The following is a 19,666-nucleotide window of genomic DNA, read 5'->3' as shown; positions in this document are numbered from 1 at the left end:
AAAAAAGTTCTGGATCTTAAGTATTTAAAATTCCCATCTCTCCCTCCCTCCCATATGAAGTGCATTTTTTGGGTGTGCTGCCTTGCTCTTTTATTTTAAAGATATGTGACGCTTCAACTCCAGAAGCTGTGAACATCAGCAATGTCCATCTACCCTGAGATAACAAGAGACAAGACTTGATTAGCAGCAAATTAAATCCTCTTCCAAAATGTAGCTGTATGACACAAAATGTACATTCTAACATGGAAGGTTTAGGTCAATGTTTTCTTTTCATAACACAGATCTACTTGCAACCTAGAACAAAGAAATTATTTAACCATCACTCTCTTCCTTCAAGAATTTGTTTGACTCACTTTTCAGCTTAAGTTACATCACGTTCATATTTTATCTTAGTTATCTTTTCAAAAGATGATACATCCAAACTAACATATTGTATACATTAATATTAGGGGGGGGGGGGGGGGTTCCTGATTCTTTTAAAAATCAAAATTGGCCTCCATATCTACATGCTTGTTTTTCAGTCTGGCTGGTTTTTAACAAGGTGGATTTACAGATGCTGCAGGAGGACAATTTTGATCTTTAAATGAATCAGAAATGATTTATTTTAGTTGATATGTTAGTCAAATATCATCCTCTTCCCTTTCCAAATTTCTTTCTTTGGAGAAAGGAGTTTCCATTGCCACTTATATTCTTAGAAAGATACAAGAAGATTTTTTTTTCTTATTTGACCATAAATTAAACTAAAATCCAAGTAAGTTGGTTTACTGTACACTGAAAATTAATTTTCAGTAAAGGTCACATAAAATACTTTAACCATTTTTTAAAATATTCTGTGCCTCGCTAACTAAAACAATATGAAGTAACTTGTGCTGCATAGAAAATAGAGAAATTCCCCATTTCAAGGAGAACCCCTACACATAGCTTTTTAAAAGCCAAATTACCTTGATCTACATAAATGCAAAACGTAAAGGGCTACCAAATATTGAATGGATTGCTTGATTTAGATGTATTTTGAAGCTAAACCAAAAAACCTGATTTCAAGATCTGCCATAAAACACTAAAACAAATTTCACTTGAAAATCCATTTTACATTGAAAGTAGCATTACGCACAATTACTTGAATGTTCAGATGTGGAAGATCATCAGGGCCTGTAAGATCTCACATACTTTACCCCTATTTAGACAATAGTGTTACATGCATCAGGGTCTAATATAGTTCAGCAAGCTAAGGACTACAAACCAAATTTAGGTATCTAAAATAAATGCTAGCTCTCCCAATTCCTAATTTTAAGACAAGGGAAAACTTCAAAAGGATTGTAAAATATTTGCTAGAATGCTGTTTTGATCCTCAACCTGCCACTTCTGATTAGGTTCTCAAAAAGCGCCCCCTCCCCAAAAATTCTGACCATGAACCAACGGTTAAAAACGTAGTTCTTTAGAGGAAGAATCAATCTCAGGATTCTATTTGTATCAAAAACCAATCAAATTAAAAAGCAAAATCTTCAAAATGGACCAATTCAGCATGCCTCTGAATAGAAGGGAACCAAAATCCAGAAGCTGTAGTTAATGGACCAATCAAGATAGTAACAAAGGGGAAAAGATAGCAGTGTTTGCCTATTATTGATTACTGCAATTGCAGCCGCCATGTGGAGTAGAAAGAGTTCTTCCAAATTCATACAAAACTATAAAGCTTTGAAAAGCATTGCTCTGGTCAGGGTAAAATTGGAATGTAGTAGCAGAAAAAAGAATTCCAATCTGACCATAAACATTGTACACTCTGCCAAGAGAGAGATAGGAAACTGAGGTATGCTGCAAAAGAGTCATGGCCCTAAAGTTGATGACATTAGCCAGGAATTGAAATCAGGACTCTTCAACTTCAACCCAAATCCAGTTTCAAGGCTCCTGATTATCCTGGCAGATAAAGAAAAACTAAACTATGCAGCAGAGTTTAATATTCTGGTGTCTGACAAGCCCTTTTAAAAATCAGAAAGTATTGCACGGTGTCTGAAAGACACCTGGATAAAAAAGTATCTAAGTAACTGCCTCTAAAAAGCAGAGAAGTTGCCCTCCAACATCTACCAAGAAATCTCTCTCTTCCCAGTGCCCATTTCATTTTCAATGCAAATTCAAAAAAGAGAAGCAACTAATCGGGTTCTTCCTACTATCATCAAAGCTACCTCAAGAACAGCTCTGATGACAGAAAGTCCTACAGCAAACAAAAGTAAGAGTTGACGTGGGATGGGAATCTTCACTAGTACAGTGAATTATTTCTCTGATCCTATCTTATTAATGATCAAGATTGTTTCTAACCAAATTATGTTTGCCTGTTGCAATTTGGAAGAATAGTTGAACTGCACAAACTGATCTAAGAACTTCAAGTGGTGGAAATTCATTACTTTAGACTCAGAAGTATACAAATCCTAGACACGTTGATCCATGAATAATCAACCAATAGGAAACTACTATATTAACCCCACAGGGAAAAATGCAGCCTCTTAAATAAATTACATCCAGAAGATGTCCTTTCTTATGTACTTCAGCCCTTGTAGAAGATCTTGAACAATGAGAACAGTGGTTCACACCTTATATGTCACCCACTTCTCAGTCAGCAGATTTTCTGTGGAAGGGGTGAATTCAAACATGATGTCCTTCCTTTGGACAGGCTGAGTTGGTAATCCAATGAAGATCAGCCACTACTCCCCAGTGAAGATAGAGTATACTGACCACCACCAGCACGTGCATAATCTGATGGCTGTTGAACCAATAGTCAAAACAGCCTGGCTTCCAGCGCTCAGGCACTCGCGAGATGTTGATGACGCCCCCAAGAAAAGCCAGACCGTCCATAATGAGGTATGAACGCAGAGAAGTGGGATGGCCAGTGCCTAATCCCACCCACCGCAAATAGAAAAAGAAGAAGCGGAACAGAGCCTGCCAGGCAAAGGCTCGTAAGCGCCGGACACTGGAACGAGCAGTCACTGCACAAAAGATACCATAGCTTGACAAGCCTGTGTAGGCCAGCAGGGCAATAGAACGAAGAAGTGGGCAGCAGGCCAGCGTGCAGTAGATGATTGGTAGAGCACCTGTGTGGAAAGAGACAGTCAGTCCATCAAGAAATTAAGGGTAAAAACAATGGCAATCAGCTTACATGGCCAGTCACTACAGGTAGTCTCCAACCATAATGGAGCCTGAATTTTGTATGTCATTGTGGCCTAAAATCAATAAATTGATCAGATTCAATTTTACAATCTTTTTATAGCAATTATAAAGCAAATCAATGTAGAAGTTAGACGAATCACTTGGTTGAACCACATGGTCATTAAACAAATCCAGCATATCCAGTGGGCATTGCTTGCTGTTTCCTGCTGGAAAATGGCAAAGAAGTTGCAAATTGTGATCATATGACAGCTGGATTTTTGCAACCAGTCACAAATGCTTGGTTGTCAAATGCCTGAAATGCGATCATACGATCTCAAGAATGCGTGCAGGAGGCATAAATTTGATCATGGGTCATAACTTTTTTTTAAAAGTCTATTGTAAATAGTTGTTAAGCAAGGACTTCATGTAGCACTCTCAAAAAATATTTCAGCTGCCCTCCAGATTCTCCCAGAACAAAGATTTACAACAATCGAAAGCCCCCTTTACCCCAAATAATCTTTACAATGCAAGGATCATACACAGAAAATATGTTTTTCATTGTTTTAAATTCAGTTGTTTTAAGTCAGCATGAGTATTTCCTGTCCAAGCATAACCAGAACTGCTCAATTCTACACCACTCTTACCTCTTCTTCATTCTTTAGCTTTTACCCAAGATGGCTTTTGCCATCACATAAAGATTGTCTCTTCAGTACCCAAAGCCAACACAATTTGGCTCATATGTCTTCTATGCAATTTGCCCCTCTATACGCTTTCAGCCCTCCTATGTTCTCAGCACACGCTGCAACTTTGTCCCCTTTTACTGCTCCAATCCAATAAGTCATCCATGGATCACAAGGGAGCACTTTAACTCACCCAAAGTGTTGACCATGCATACCCCACACATATCCAGGGTGAGCAAGGTATGGTAAACAGCAGGGCCTCCCTCATGATTCATGAAGAGATGGTAAAGCACGCTGCCCAGCTGTGGAAAAATGCAAGCCAAATAGTGCACGACTCCCAGCCATGATTCTGAAAGTCGAGCCCATGGAATGGTCAGCGGCAGCACGAAGAGAAATCCCAGCAGAGGGATACCTGAAAGAAGAGGGGGGGAGGGAAATCTGAATGTTGATCATGTGACCACAGGAATTTTGCAAGGGTGGTAAATGAAAAACAATCATAAGTCACCTTTTTTGAGTGCCACTGTAACTTTGAATAGTCACTAAATAAATGGCTGTAAGTCAAGGATTTACTCTGTGCATTAGCTATCCAGCTACCCAGGTTCTAGCATTTAATAGTTGCAGGGAAAGATCTCTGGAAGTGCTATCAGAATGGCATATGCCAGTGATGGCTAACCTTTTTCTAAAGGTGTGCCAAAACTGTGTGCACGCATGCTATCGCATGTGCCCACCTACTTGCGCATGCACGAGCAACCCACCCCATGTGGGGAGGATTTTCACCCTCCCCAGGCTCTGGAGGCTTTCCTGAAGCCTGGGGAAAACCCAGGCCTCCAGGGGGCTAGGTGAGGCTGTTTTCACCCTCCCTAGGCTTCAGGAAAGCCTCTGGAGCCTGGGGAGGGCGAAAAACAGGCTCAACAAGCCAACCGGACATTCGTTCCCAAACTTCCAGTTGGGCCGTTGGGCCTAGTTTTCACCCTCTCTAGGCTCCAGAGGTTTTCCTGAAGCTTGAGGAGGGCAGAAACGGCCTCCACCGGCCCTCCGGAACTGAGTGTCAGGCATGCCTCCTTCAATATCCAAGAAAGAAAAACCTCAACTCCATTTGAATAGAGATAAAGTACTTTTACTAGATATGAAGTGAAAGCAGCTAAAAGGAAAGCAAGATCTGAGCCAGAAGGCAGGAACATATACATATCAAACGTTTACCCAGCACCCTCCCCTCCAATTCCCCAACCCACTGTCCAATCTGCAACTCCCTAAGGTGTCATGTGGGGTGCATTTTCAAACAGCATCATCAAGTTGGTATGTGAGATGGTTGGCCTTGACCAAGTCCAAACATCAGCCACCAGCATGCGCAGAAGATGGTGAGAACAAGACTCCTCCAGTACAATATTATTCCCTTCCCCAATACCATGCAGCTGATAGTAAGCAAGCATAGCAAAGCAGCCGTAAGCAAGTAACCAAAACAGAGGCTGACATCCGGCCCTCCTTCAGAAAGATATAACATTCCCGCAGGAAAAGAGAGAGGAAAAACAATACAAAATAACAATATAGCATATACATCTATTATAAAATCAAGGCTTATCAGGATAACTGGTGTAGAACTTCCGCAAAAGTCTGGCAGCTCTAACATGAGATTTGTCAACCCATTCAGCCTGGGAAGGGGGAAAATGTTTCCTGGATACTGAATGTGACCCATATGTTTTCTGGAGTCCAAGATTTCTTTAACTTAAAAATGTTGCTCTCCCTCAATAAGAAGAGGGACTGGAGGTGAAGGTTGAGGTGGACAAAAGGAAGAAGTAAGCTCTGGTTTCAACAGGTTCACATGAAACACAGGATAAATTCTGCTAAGGTTTTTGGCAGGTCCAACTTCATCGATACCGGATTTATGATTTTTACAATGGGGAACGGACCTATGTACTTCGGCCCCAACTTCTTCAACTTTTGGGTGGTTTGCAGAAACTTGGTGGACAAAGCACTCTACCCCCAACTTGGTACTCTTTCGGCTTAACCCTTCTCTTATCTGCTTGTTGTTTGTGAGCCTGGTGCGCCTCATCTAACGCTTTGTGGGTCATGGGCCAAAACTGCTGAAGTTGATCACTCCATTCAGACAAGGACAAAATTTGCAGTTTTTCCTGAAGCAATTCAGGAATTTGCACAAAGTCCTGACCAAACACAACTTCAAAAAGGGGTCATGCCGGTACTGCTGTGTACCAAATTATTGTACGCCACCTCTGTGTGTGCTAACAGTTCAACCCAATTATCCTGTTGATAATTGATGAAACATCGGAGGTATTGCTCCAAAACCGAGTTAGCCCGTTCACAAGCCCCATTAGTCTGAGGATGGTGGGCAGAGCTTAGTCCCTGGGCGGAGCCAATTAATTTCAGGAACTCTTTCCAAAAGAGGGAGATGAATTGGATCCCCCTGTCCGAAATAATGCTTTCAGGCACTCCATGCAACCTATATACATGTGAAATAAACAATTTAGCCAATGACTTCGCTGATGAGATCTTGGAACACGGCACAAAATGAACCTGTTTGGAAAACAGATCGGTGATAACCCAAATAATGGTATTCCCCAGTCTTTGGTAACTCGACAATAAAGTCCATTGATATCTCTTTCCCTGGGGCTCCAGGACAAGAAACACTTTGGAGAAGACCCTGGGGCTTCCCCGGTGGTCTTTTTGCGGCCGCACAGATGGGACAATTGGCTATGTAGGACTCAATGTCTTTTTTCAATGAAGGCCACCAGAATTGCCTCTTAATCAGATGTAAAGTCTTTACAAATCCAAAATGGCCCGCCATTCTCGAATCGTGGGTCTGTTGAAGTACGACAGGTTTCAGGTCAGCCGGAACATACGGTTTAGCTCCCACCCATGCCATTCCATCTTTCATGGTGCATTCATCAGAATGTTCCTTGAACCAGTCATCAGATTCAAGGCCATCTTTCAGTTTGTTCATTAGGTCTGTAGTTACATCCAAGTCTACTGGGCCTTGGCTCCTAGTAATCATTGGGGCAGCAATGTCTCTAGCTGGGATGACCGGATGAACCATATGTTAGGGTTCTAAATACCATGCAGAAATAAATCATTGTCCAAGGCAAAACATCCTTAAAGGTCCAATTTATTCTACAGGCAATTTAGCACCTCTATGGAAAATTCCAACTCTGATGTACATCCTGGAATTCCACCCAGTTGAAAGTTCATGATCTATCCCCACACCCACAAATCCATCACATGTTCCAATCATCATTTTCCACGCTGGCATCTACACCACTCTGGTTCCGGTCAGGTGTCGAGGTGCGGAGACAAAAGATGACCTTGGCTTCTATAAAAGAATGTCAACAATCCATTCTACAATCCTACTCCTTTCTATTCCCCCCTCCCAACTACTACACTACTAAAACACATAGGAAATTATAAGAAAGTGTGGCAGGCCAAAGATCCTAAAAAGAATATAACTACAGGCCTGACAGGCGGCCTCTCCTCAAAAGAAAAACGTTTCCTGCAAAGAGAATAACATAAAAGTTAACATAACAAAATTAACCACCTCTTCTCCACCCAGGGGAACCCTTTGACTTCTCGGGAAACTTCCCATTGAATTGCTTTACTAACTTCTCCACTTTTAGGTTCCCACTGTTCACCCAATTAGCTTCAGACCAAGGGTAACCCTTCCAATGCACTAAGTACTGTAAGCGACCCCTATTCAGCCTGAAATCTACAATTTTTTCCACCTCAGATTGTGTTTCCCCTTCCATCACTACAGGAGGAGATTGAGCTTGGGTGGATGCTCTTCTGTTAGACCCAATTACTGGTTTCAACAAGCTACAATGAAATTCTGGGTCAATTTCCCCTAGACTACTAGGTAGACTGAGTTGAACTGTAACTGGGTTAACTATCTTCACTATTGGGAATGGCCCTAGAAATTTTGGATCCAATTCCTTGCTAAGCATTTCTAATCTTATGTATTTGGTAGATACAAAAACATTGTCCCCCACACGGTAGGGGTTTAGGAGTGAGCGATGTTGATCATCTTGCTTCTGGTAGGCTTCTGCCGCAACTGCTAGAGCCTTCTTCGTATTCTCCCATCCTTTCTTTAGCATGTCCATCCATTCACTCAAAGACATGAAGGAAGGAGGTTCTCTAGGCAGCTCAGGCATGGCAACAACTTCCATGCCACTGGTAATCTGGAAACCCGCTAATCCTCTGCTGCTGTGGACTGCATCATTGTATGCCACTTCGGCGAAGGGTAGCAAGTCCAACCAGTTGTCTCGCTGATAGTCCACAAAACACCGGATATATTGTTCCACCACCGCATTGACTTCCTCTGCTGCGCCGTTCATGCTGGGATGAACCTCTGAGCTCAGTTCTTGTGTGGACCCAATGGATCTCAGGACCTCTCTCCAGAACTTGGCTGTGAACTGGACTCCGCAGTCTGAAATGATCCTCTTGGGTACTCTGTGCAGGCGATAAATGTGTTTCACAAATATTTTCACTAATTCGTTTGCGGATGGCAATCCTGAGCAAGCAATGAAATGTGCCTGCTTAGAAAACAAATCAATAACAGTCCAAATTACTTTATGCCCACTGCTGTCTGGGAGTTCCACGATGAAGTCCATTGCGACATCTTCCCATGGCCGTTTAGGGCTCTCTGCTGCAGGTGCTGTAGGTTCTGGGCTCTTGGATTCAATCATCCACGGCTGGCCTTTTTCCTCCTCCGAGGCCTCCCCCTTGGTAGGACTCTTTGTCACCTTCAGTTGGGGATCCTCCTCCGGAGATTGTTTGCCCTTTTCCTCTTCCGAGGCCTCCCCCTTGGTAGGACACTTCATCACTTTAAGTTGGGGATCCTCTTCCAGAGGCTGTTGGTTCAGATGACTTTTCTGTGGTGGCATCTGGGGCCCTCTCTTTACCACCGTGGCAATTGGTACACACGTTTGTTCTTCGGCAATTCCCTCCTCCGAGGCCTCCCCCTTGGTAGGACTCTTTGTCACCTTAAGTTGGGGATCCTCTTCCAGAGGTCGTTTAGGCTTTTCCCCCTCTGAGGCCTCCCCCTTAGTTGGACTCTTTGTCACCTTCAGTTGGGGATCCTCCTCCAGAGATTGTCTGCCCTTTTCCTCTTCTGAGGCCTCCCCCTTGGTAGGACACTTCCTCACCTTAAGTTGGGGATCCACTTCCAGAGGTTGTTGGCCCAGATGACTCTTCTGTGGTGGCATCTGGGACCCTCTCTTTACCGCCGTGGTGGTTGGTGCGCACGTTTGTGGCATTGGGGCTGGAGCCAAGCACTCTGACGCTCTGTGGCCACCTTGACAACAATGGTGGCATTTAATTGGGCCCCACGAGGAATGGAACCTAGTTACATCTCTAAACTCAGGAACCGTTTCATCACACTGCCCTGCTCTCCAACTTGCAGCTGCCCCCTTGGTAAACCCTTCTTCCATGGTGGAGATTGCTTCTCTGTAGGAAAGTGGGGTAAGAACCTTTTGGGCATTTGCAGATGCACCTTGTCCCGCTTCCCATCTTGCAGGCCTGGCTTTGGTAATCCCTTATTTATTTATTTATTTATTTATTTATTTATTTATTAGCGCTTATAGACCGCCCCCTCTCCCGAAAGGGACTCGGGGCGGTGTACAGTCCATACCAAAATATATCATAAATGACTATAAAATTTAAACAATTAAAATTATTAAGTGGATAGATACATAAATACATAAATAAGAGGATAAAAAGATATACAGAACTGTACTGCTAAGTAAATAATTTAAAATGTACAGAATTTAAAACCCCAATATCCTACAAAATTAAGTTTAAAAAAACAATCCCCCTAAAAAACCAGTAAGAAATATGTATGCCAGGAGGTAGACGTTAAAATTATGCCAGGCCAGCCAGTCGGAACAGGTGTGTCTTCAATTTCTGTCGGAAGGAGCGGAAGTCAGTGGTGGTTCTAATGTCAGGGGGGAGGTCATTCCAGAGGGTTGGGCCCATCACAGAGAAGGCCCTACTCCTTGGTGTCGCCCGTTGGCATTGCCTAGTGGACGGCACCAGGAGAAGCCCCTCCCTGTGAGAGCGAATTGGCCGCAGGGATGTGTGTGGGAGGATGCGATCCCGCAGGTAGCTAGGCCCTATGCCATGGAGCGCTTTAAAGATGGTGGTCAGAACCTTGAAACGCACCCGAAAGACCACAGGTAGCCAGTGCAGCTCGCGCAGGAGCGGTGTTACATGGGAGTACCTGGTACTCCCCATGACTGCCCGTGCGGCTGCGTTCTGGACTAGCTGCAGTCTTCGGGCGCGTCCCAAGGGAAGCCCCATGTAGAGAGCATTACAGTAGTCCAGGCGAGACATCACCAGTGCATGAGTGACCGTGCGTAGGGCATCCCAGTCCAGAAGGGGGCGCAATTGGCGCACCAGGCGAACCTGGTGGAACGCCCCCCTTGCCACGGCTGCCACATGGTCGTCCATTGACAGCCGGGCATCTAGGAGGACGCCCAAATTGCGCGCCCGTTCTACAGGGGGCAGTTGTTCGCCCCCTATGGCCAGCGTTGGAGTCAGCTGACTGAACCGAGGTGCCGGTAGCCACAGCCACTCAGTCTTGGAGGGGTTAAGTTTGAGTCTGTTGTCCCCCATCCAGACCCCGACGGCTTCCAAACACCGGGACATCACTTCGACAGCCTCGCTGGGGTGGTTTGGGGTTGAAACGTACAGCTGAGTGTCATCAGCGTACAGATGGTATTCAACCCCAAAACCACGGATGATCTCCCCCAGTGGCTTCACATATGCATTGAACAGGAGGGACGACAGGACCGACCCCTGTGGCACCCCACAAGTGAGTGGCCTCAGGGTCGACCTCTGCCCCCCTGTCAACACACATTGCAACCGGTCGGAGAGGTAGGAGCCGAACCACCGTAAAACGGTGCCTCCGACTCCCATCCCCATCAGCCGGTGCAATAGGATACCATGGTCGATGGTATCAAAAGCCACTGAGAGGTCTAATAGGACCAGGATAGAGGAACAACCTCTATCTCTGGCCCTCCAGAGATCATCAACCAGCGCGACCAAGGCTGTCTCTGTGCTGTGCCCGGGTCGGAAGCCGGACTGGCGTGGGTCTAGATATTCAGATTCGTCAAGGTGTCGTGGAAATTGCTGTGCCACCACATTCTCAACAACCTTCGCTAAAAAGGGAAGGTTGGAGACTGGACGATAATTAGCCAGCTCCATTGGGTCCAGTGAAGGCCTCTTGAGTAAGGGCCTCACCACCGCCTCTTTCAAGGCAGTTGGTAAGGATCCCTCACCCAATGAGGCGTTCACCAGGCCCAGAAGCCAGCCTCGTGTCACCTCCCAGGATGCCAGTACCAGCCAGGAGGGACACAGGTCCATTGAACATGTGGTGGGTCGCAGCCGTCCACGCAACCTGTCCAAATCCTCGGGGGCAACAGAGTCAAACTCCTCCCAGAATGGTCTCACAAGACTCACTGCTGACGGCTCGTCCGGCCCACTGGAGGGGGCCCATCCGCTCCGGATCTGAGCGACTTTGTCCTGCAGATATTCCCCAAACTCCTCTGCTCTACCCTGCAAGGGTGCCCCCCGCGTCCCCTGTGACAGGAGAGAGCGGGTCACCCTAAATAGGGCGGCAGGGCGGTTATCCGCGGACGCAATAAGAGCGGCACAATGTCTACGTTTGGCCGCTCTCAATGCCACAAGGTAGGTCCGTAAATAGGCTCTTACCTGTGTTCGATCAGACTCGGAGCGTGAGGATCTCCACCTGCTCTCTAGACGTCTCCTATGGCGCTTCATCACCCTTAGCTCCTTGGTATACCAAGGAGCACGGGTGGATCGCTGCCGCAGGAGAGGTCGCAAAGGCGCAATCCGGTCCAAGGCCCCAGCCGCTGCCGTATTCCAGGCGGCCACTAGGTCCTCCGACCGAGCGCGGGTCAGGGCTACAGGTAGTGGCCCAAGCTCCATCTGGAGCCTATCCGGTTCCATCAGGTGCTTGGGGCGGTACCAGCTTGGACAGGCTGGCTCCACCTCCTCGCGGTGGGGGGTAGCGGCAGGGAAGTCGAGCTGGAGACATGAGTGATCTGACCATGACAGGGGAGTAATAACTAAATCCCCTATTCCCAGATCACTCGTCCACTGTTCAGATACAAAAATAAGGTCCAGTGTGTGACCGCCCTCGTGTGTGGGGCCCTGAATTAATTGGGTCAGGCCCATGGCTGTCATGGAAGCCATGAACTCCCGAGCCACCTCAGATGCTGCTCCCGTCGACGGCAGGTTGAAGTCCCCCATGACCAAAAGCCTGGGGATCTCAACCGCCATCTCTGAGATCAGCTCGAGGAGCTCGGGCAGGGCCGCTGATGTATAGCGAGGAGCCAAGTATACAATCAGCAGGCCCAACTTCCTTCCTGGGCCCCATTTCACACCTAGGGATTCACAACCGGGTATCTGAGGGACAGTGAACTCTCTCGGTTCTAGACCATCCCGTATAACTACCGCCACCCCACCACCCTTACCCAGGGCCCGAGGCTGATGGAATGCACGGAAACCCGGTGGGCACATTTCCACGAGGGGTAAACCACCCTCGTAGCCCAACCAGGTCTCCGTTATCCCTGCAAGGTCCAGCTCCCCCTCGGAGATCAACTCGCTAATGAGGGGGGCCTTGTTGGTTACGGACCTTGCATTGCAAAGCATCAGCAATGCAACCTTCTTCCATGTTGGTGATTGCTACTCTGTAGGAAGGTGGGTTAAGAACCACTTGGGGCCTTGCAGGCGCACATTTTCCCGCCATCCACACTGCAGGCCTCTGTTTGGTAATCCCTTCTTCCATGGAGATTTCTTCTCTGTAGGAAGGTCTGGTAAGAACCTTTTTGGGCCTTGCAGGGGAGACTGGAACCGGTGGGAAGGTCAATCCCTCGGTTGGCCACTGCCCAGCTTTCTGCCATGGTGCCATCTGCTGAGGGAGGGCAGGTGCCCACTGGCATCCCTCCCATCCATGACCTGGGGTTAAGACCCTTCCCGGGGTTGCCTGCTTCACAGGTTGCAGCTCAACCAATGATGGCTGGCTAGGGGGTTTTATGTGCCAAGGACCCTCCTGCTGGCTTGGAGGAGTTACGGGCCAAGTAGGTGTCCTCTGCTGGCTTGGAGGAGTTATGGGCCAAGTAGGTGCCCTCTGCTGGTTTGGAGGAGTTATGGGCCAAGTAGGTGCCCTCTGCTGGCTTGGAGCATTTCCCCATGCTGATGGCAAAGGAGGTGGCCAGTAGCATCTCTTCCATCCAAATCCTGGGAAGAAAGCCCAATCTGGTTTTGCTTCATTTACTGGTTGCAGCCCCATTTGTGGTGGCTTGCAAGTGAAAGATGCTGGCAAAATCCCTTCTTCCTGCCTCCTTTGAAATTCCCATTTTGAAAGGGAATCTTTCTCCCAGTTAGTTGCAGGGTAATAAGCCATTTCATTTATTGCCGTCTGGAAGGAGCCCAAACCTCCGTTCTAGGTTTTTTTTTCTTTTTCTCCAAGCCTTGCTTCCAAGCTGGGGGGAAGGAGGGGGAGCATGCACTCACGTTTTGCTGAAGACTTCTGGTCTGAGACTTTCCTTCGTCTTGTCGTGCCTCCTCCTGCATTCCTCCAGATGCAATTAAACTGGAAGCAACATTCCATTGCCTTTGAAGTTCCGCACTCAGCTTCTTATCACCAAAAGCTTTCTCATTATTTCTTCGCTGATATTTTATGCTGTCCCAGTCAGCGTTGGGAATGCAGCACCCCCCATCACCAGCCCCCCCCCCCTGCGAATTAGTGAATTATTTTGAGAGAGAGAGTTGGAATAATGTTAGGGTTCTAAATACCATGCAGAAATAAATCATTGTCCAAGGCAAAACATCCTTAAAGGTCCAATTTATTCTACAAGCAATTTAGCACCTCTATGGAAAATTCCAACTCTGATGTACATCCTGGAATTCCACCCAGTTGAAAGTTCATGATCTATCCCCACACCCACAAATCCATCACATGTTCCAATCATCATTTTCCACGCTGGCATCTACACCCCTCTGGTTCCGGTCAGGTGTCGAGGTGCGGAGACAAAAGATGACCTTGGCTTCTATAAAAGAATGTCAACAATCCATTCTACAATCCTACTCCTTTCTATTCCCCCCTCCCAACTACTACACTTCTAAAACACATAGGAAATTATAAGAAAGTGTGGCAGGCCAAAGATCCTAAAAAGAATATAACTACAGGCCTGACACCATGCTCAGTTTTGAGCTGTTGTAACTGGGGAAGCCTGGACAAAGCATCAGTCATAAAGTTCTTCCTCCCCGGGATGTATTTCAGGGTAAAATTGAACCGGTTGAAATGCTGTGCCCAACGCACTTGTTTAGGTGACAGTTTTCGCGGGGTCTTCAACGCTTCTAAATTTTTATGATCAGACTATACTTCAAAAGGGTGTTTCGCCCCCTCCAGAAAATGTTGCCATGTCATATAAGCCCATCCTACAGCAAAAGCTTCCTTCTCCCATATGGCCCATCTCCTTTCTGTCTCTGTAAGCTTACGTGAGGTGTAAGCACATGGTTGCAATTTACCATCAGCGTTTGTTTGAAGTAATACCACCGCCACGTCACTGCATCAGCCTGTACCACGAATGGCGCATTAATATCAGGGTGTTTCAAAACTGGTTCTGCTGCAAAGAGTCGCTTTAATTTCTCGAAAGCAGCTTGACACTCCATAGTCCAGTTAAAAGGCTTCCCAGGCCTAGGTTTTGCTTCTCCTTTAGATTTTAGAAGATTTGTAGTGGCCAGACCGATGTTAAGCGAACAAGGGAATAAATTGACGATAAAAATTTGCAAATCCCAGAAAACTTTGCAATTGCTTGCGGGTGCGAGGAGGCGCCCAATCAGTAATGGCCTGGACTTTTGCTGGGTCCATCTCGATGCCTTTGTGGTAGATACGGTATCCCAGGTAATCGATCTTCTCCTGATAAAATTCACATTTAGAAAATTTCGCATAAAGTTCAGTGGCTCGGAGTTTCTTGAGGACTGAGCGGACCAAAGTCACGTGTACCTCATGTGTTTCTGTGTAGATAAGGATGTCGTAGAGATAAACTAACGCATCCTTGTACAGGTGTTCATGCAAAACTTCATTTATTAATTGCATGAAAACTGCTGGCGCCCCCTGCAGACCAAACGGGAGTACCCTGAACTTGAAGAATCCCAAAGGGCAGTTGAAAGCAGTTTTTCACTCATCCCCTTCTTTGATTCTGACTCTGTAGTAGGCTTCCCTTAGGTCCAACTTGGTAAAAATCTTTCCCTTCCCCAAGTGGGCTAACATATCCTTCATGAGTGGCAGGGGGTATACATTTTCCATGCAAATTCCATTAAGGTTTTTGTAATTCACACATAAACGAAAGGCGCCATCTTTCTTTTCTCTGAACAATACAGGTGTGGCCACTCGTGGCCTAGCTGGTTGTATGAAACCCTTTTTTAAGTTTTTGTCAATGAACTTTCATAATTCCATTTCACATGGGGTCATCGAGTATATCTGGGGCTTAGGGAGTTTCTCCCCTGGGATGATTTCAATGCTGCAATCAGTGGCACGGTGGGGGGGGAGGTAGTTTGTTGGAGGCCTTTTCACTGAAAACCACCTTGAGGTCCCAATATTCTTTGGGGATTTTCTCTTCTCCTTTAATCTTTTCCTGCACTGTAGCAGCTAGGTTCGTTTCGGCATTGGCTATGTGGGATGTCCTCCCTTTCCCCTCAGGGGGTTTTGCAGAACGAATGCGCAACCACCCTTTCCTCCAGTTCATGTAAGGGTTCCATTTCCGTAGCCACGGTAATCCCAGTATGAGGGGGCAATCTATCCCAGGTGCCTTGATGAAACTCAAGGTTTCTTGGTGATCCCCCCTTCATATTTCTATTGGTTCAGTTACAAAATGGGCAGGGGCACCCCCAGCAATTGACCCATCCAACTGGCAAAAGGCAAAGTCCTCAGTCTTAAACCCATTTTCTCCACCACCTCTGGGCTGATTACACATCGGTGCATCCAGAGTCTAAAAGGGCCAGCACCTTCCCCTTGTTGATGGCACTTTTAATTCTACTGGGATGGTCATGGGGCCGGATCGGGGACTCACCGAGCGGTCATCATCTGAATCATTTTCACTTTCTCCCGTGGAAGAGGAGGGTTCCTTCTTCTCCTGGCCTGGAGGAAGGACATCAGCGCCTTCCATGCCTTCCAGGGCAGTTTCACAGCGTCTCCCTAGCTGTCAGCCAGGTTCCTCCCCACCAGCCAGAGTCAGCATATGCACAAACAGCTCACGAAACTCCTGTGTGTACTCAACCTCAGGCCTCCCCTCCTGGGTAAAGGGTTTCATCCTGCTTTTCGCCTTTTGATTTAGGAGGGGGTCATCAAAACATTTCCTCAGGGCAGTCATAAACTCCTTGTAATCACTCAGCAGGGGGGAATCATCATTATGCAAGGCTCACATCCAGGCAGCCGTTTTGCCTCCCAAAGCCATAGTAACACTTCTTACTTTGGCAACTTCTGATGAGAAAACTTCCCCATACTCTTGCATGTAATCCCAAACTTGCAGTAAACCCCCCCCCCTCCAGTTCTTTGGGATCTCCTCTAGTTCACTCCAAGTGGAGGAATCTGAGGCATTTGGTGGGGGAAGCTCGAACTGCTGTGGCTGGGGCCCCTCCCTCTTGCCCAGCTCAGGGAGCTGTTCCCAGGGACGTTTCAGGGCTAACCAGGTCTTCTGCTCCCCCCTCCGCCAGCTCGGCTAATCCACTCTCCCTTTCAGTGGGACTTACATGGAAGCATCGTCGTTCTCAAGCCTCCTGAAGAAGGTGTAAAGCATGGGTCATCATGAGATCCTCTCTTTCCGCTGCCTGTCAGTCATCTTCGGGTTTTCGGCTGGTTGTGACCCTTGCCATTCTCTTCCCCTGCTTGTTGCAGGGGTTAGACATTTGGATGCTCCCCCATAGAAGCTTTTAAATATGGGATGAGTGCGAAGTGAGATCTTACTTAATGTCAGGCATGCCTCCTTCAATATCCAAGAAAGAAAAACTTCAACTCCATTTGAATAGAGATAAAGTACTTTTACTAGATATGAAGTGAAAGCAGCTAAAAGGAAAACAAGATCTGAGCCAGAAAGGCGGGAACATATACATATCAAACGTTTATCCAGCACCCTCCCCCCAATTCCCCAACCCAGTGTCCAATCTGCAACTCCCTAAGGTGTCATGTGGGGTGCATCTTCAAACAGCCTCATCAAGTTGGTATGTGAGATGGTTGGCCTTGACCAAGTCCAAACATCAGCCACCAGCATGCGCAGAAGATGGTGAGAACAAGACTCCTGTAGTACAATATTATTCCCTTCCCCAATACCATGCCCCCCCCCCCCCGGTTCCTATGGCAGCCGATAGTAAGCAAGCATAGCAAAGCAGCCGTAAGCAAGTAACCAAAACAGAGGCTGACACTGAGGGCTGCAATGCCAGAAAATATGACTCTGTATGCCACCTGTGGCACGCATACCATAGGTTCACTATCACGGACATATGCAGTCTACTTTCCTTGAAACTCTCAGAACAGAGAGATTCAGACGTTACATTAATTCATGTCCCTTCGTACAGAATTTTACATGACTTTCCCCATATTTCTTCCTGCAATCACCTGAATAGCTCCTAAAGTTAATGCACTGTACTAACTTGCACTAAGATGCAAATGTCCATGAGTTGAATTGTTAGTAGAGGCTTTGACCCCTACAGAATAGCATCTTATCTCAAAACGGACAGAACTGTTCATACAATGCTTTTTTGCTGTCCAATGTAACCAGTAAAACTCATGTGGCATTCTTTGATATTTTCTTTTTCTTTCAAAGAAAATAACTCACAAATATGAGGAATCTTCACACTTGTTTGATACCAACTCGTCATTCTCAAGGATATATGTTGTAATCTGTCATCCAGCCATCATAATTCCTAAAAATTATTCTGAGGGGAAAAAACATTGTATGTTCCTATTACTACCCTGTTCCCCTGAAAATAAGCCTAATTGGGCTTTTGAGTGTATGTGCCCTCCCCTGAAAATAAGCCCTCCACGAAAATATTGAAATATAGCAGCAGCCATGAGGTGACCACGCTTGCCACTTCCTGCACCTCAAAAATAGATCAAAAGAAAATATTTTTCTTATTTGTCTTATTTTGGGGGAAACACGGATATATTCTGGAGTAGATTTCCTTTTCACTCCAAACCCAATGAATTTCATCCATTTCTGATTTGCACGTCTATATGCTTGACCTTATCCTCTTTTGTCTCATCTCCTGTTTCCCCAGAGGTTGCAGCTTTACACAAACAGATTAGGTCTCCTTGAGCCCAATTACTGCGCTAATTGAGGCTACCTGAAGCCAGATCTCAATTAGGAAGATGATAAACATTCCCCCCCCCACACACACACACCTTGAAATCCATTAAGGGCCAGCTATTCTCCTTGTGTCAGGCCCAAGAGAAGATTCTACAAGTGATGGAGTTAACAAGTAAAATTCAGGTGGCCTGCCATTAGACTAGAGGTAGTGTCACAAAGTGAGGCATCATGCAGAAAGCTTATGGCCAAACATGTTTTGCTAACAGGATTTCTGTGGCTTTAACAGCAGTATGAAAAACAGTGTTAATTAGTAAGTCATTATCCTTGCCCCCCCCCCCCCCCAAATGTAGTTTTTTCAGCTTCGTCCAATGTATATCAAGAGCACTGGGCCATAGTCAGGAGATAAAAATACAAAAAAGGGTAGGAATTGATTTATTTAACTTACCTGCTGCCCCTCTTGCCAAAAGCGACTCTCAGTTTATAGTCATTCAATTAAAATGCAGTATACAAATTAATTAATTAAAATTAAAATTAAAATTCAGTTGAAGTAAAATTGACCAAGGGAGAGGCAAGGAGCAAAGGGATGGAGGAGTAACGTTTAAGAAGAAAACCTTGAATTTCTTAAAACATCCCAAGAGTGCTACTTCCATCATGAAAGGCTCAGCAAGGTAGAGCAGGTTACTTTGTCTTGATAATGCAAAGAGAAAACTCCACTTTTTAAATCTGGCCAAAGCTCCACCCAGAAAAAGACAGGCAAAAGTTTTACTCCAAGCCTTCCTTTAAATTCAATACTGTTTAAACCAGTGGTTCTCGTCCTGTGGTCTACAGACCCTTTGAGGGTTACAATGTCATCAGAGGGGCTTGAAAAAATGTTATGATTTAAATCTTGGATCTGTGGCCTTCGTCTGCCAAAAAAAGTACTGTATTTTTCAGAGTATAAGACGCACCGAGATTTTGAAGAGGCAAATTAAAAACAAAGTAGGTAGGTAGATAGAGGGTTAGAGAGGGAAAGAAAGAGAGAGAAATACAGTAGGTAGGTAGGGAGAGAGAGACAGAGAGAAAGTAATTAGGTAGGTAGATAAAGGGATAGAGAGAGAGAGAAATAGAGAAATACAGTACCATGTTTCCCCGAAAATACGACCTGTCCTAAAACTAACACCTTGCCACATTTTTTGAGTCGGCAAAAATATAAGCCCACTCCCGAAAATAAGCCCCCTGGACAACCCCCCCTCTGACCAGGCAGAGCACCGCTCACCGACCTAGTGGTATCCTGAAGGCGCCAAGCCGTGGGAGACAGGAGGGGGAGCGCTCACGTTGCTTGGCGCCTTCAGGATACCGCTAGGATGGGGAGTGGCGTTCTGCCTGGCCGGAGGGGGGAGTTGCCGGGAGGCTGCTCCCTTGCGAACTGGCTCCCGAAGAACCGGGTACAGCCTCAGTGGTCAATCAGCCATGAGGTGACCACGCTCACAAGCAGCTGCCCACCAATCCCCTCTCCAGCCGGGCAGAGCACCATTCACT

At 46.2% G+C, this 19,666-nt stretch overlaps 1 protein-coding gene across 2 annotated transcripts in view; it reads right to left on the bottom strand.

The window, feature by feature from the left end:
- Positions 1–464: 464 nt before the first annotated feature.
- The window catches only part of LOC309382213 (progestin and adipoQ receptor family member 4-like), a 31,399-nt gene continuing 12,197 nt past the window's right edge, over positions 465–19,666 (bottom strand). The window contains exons 2-3 of one of the 2 annotated variants that reach the window (XM_081933796.1): positions 4,009–4,227; positions 465–3,080 (exon numbers count right to left, since the gene is read on the bottom strand). In XM_081933796.1, coding sequence (XP_081789922.1) covers positions 2,635–3,080; positions 4,009–4,227 — 665 coding nt within the window. In that variant the 3' untranslated portion in view covers positions 465–2,634. The remainder of the gene's footprint in view (positions 3,081–4,008; positions 4,228–19,666) is intronic. The other variant, XM_081933797.1, reaches the window with a different exon arrangement.

This window comes from Natrix helvetica, assembly GCF_964273705.1.
Source record: "Natrix helvetica genome assembly, chromosome: Z".
Taxonomy (NCBI): domain Eukaryota; kingdom Metazoa; phylum Chordata; class Lepidosauria; order Squamata; family Natricidae; genus Natrix; species Natrix helvetica.
Note: the sequence above shows the minus strand (reverse complement) of the source record. Positions and strands in the feature narration are given on the sequence as shown.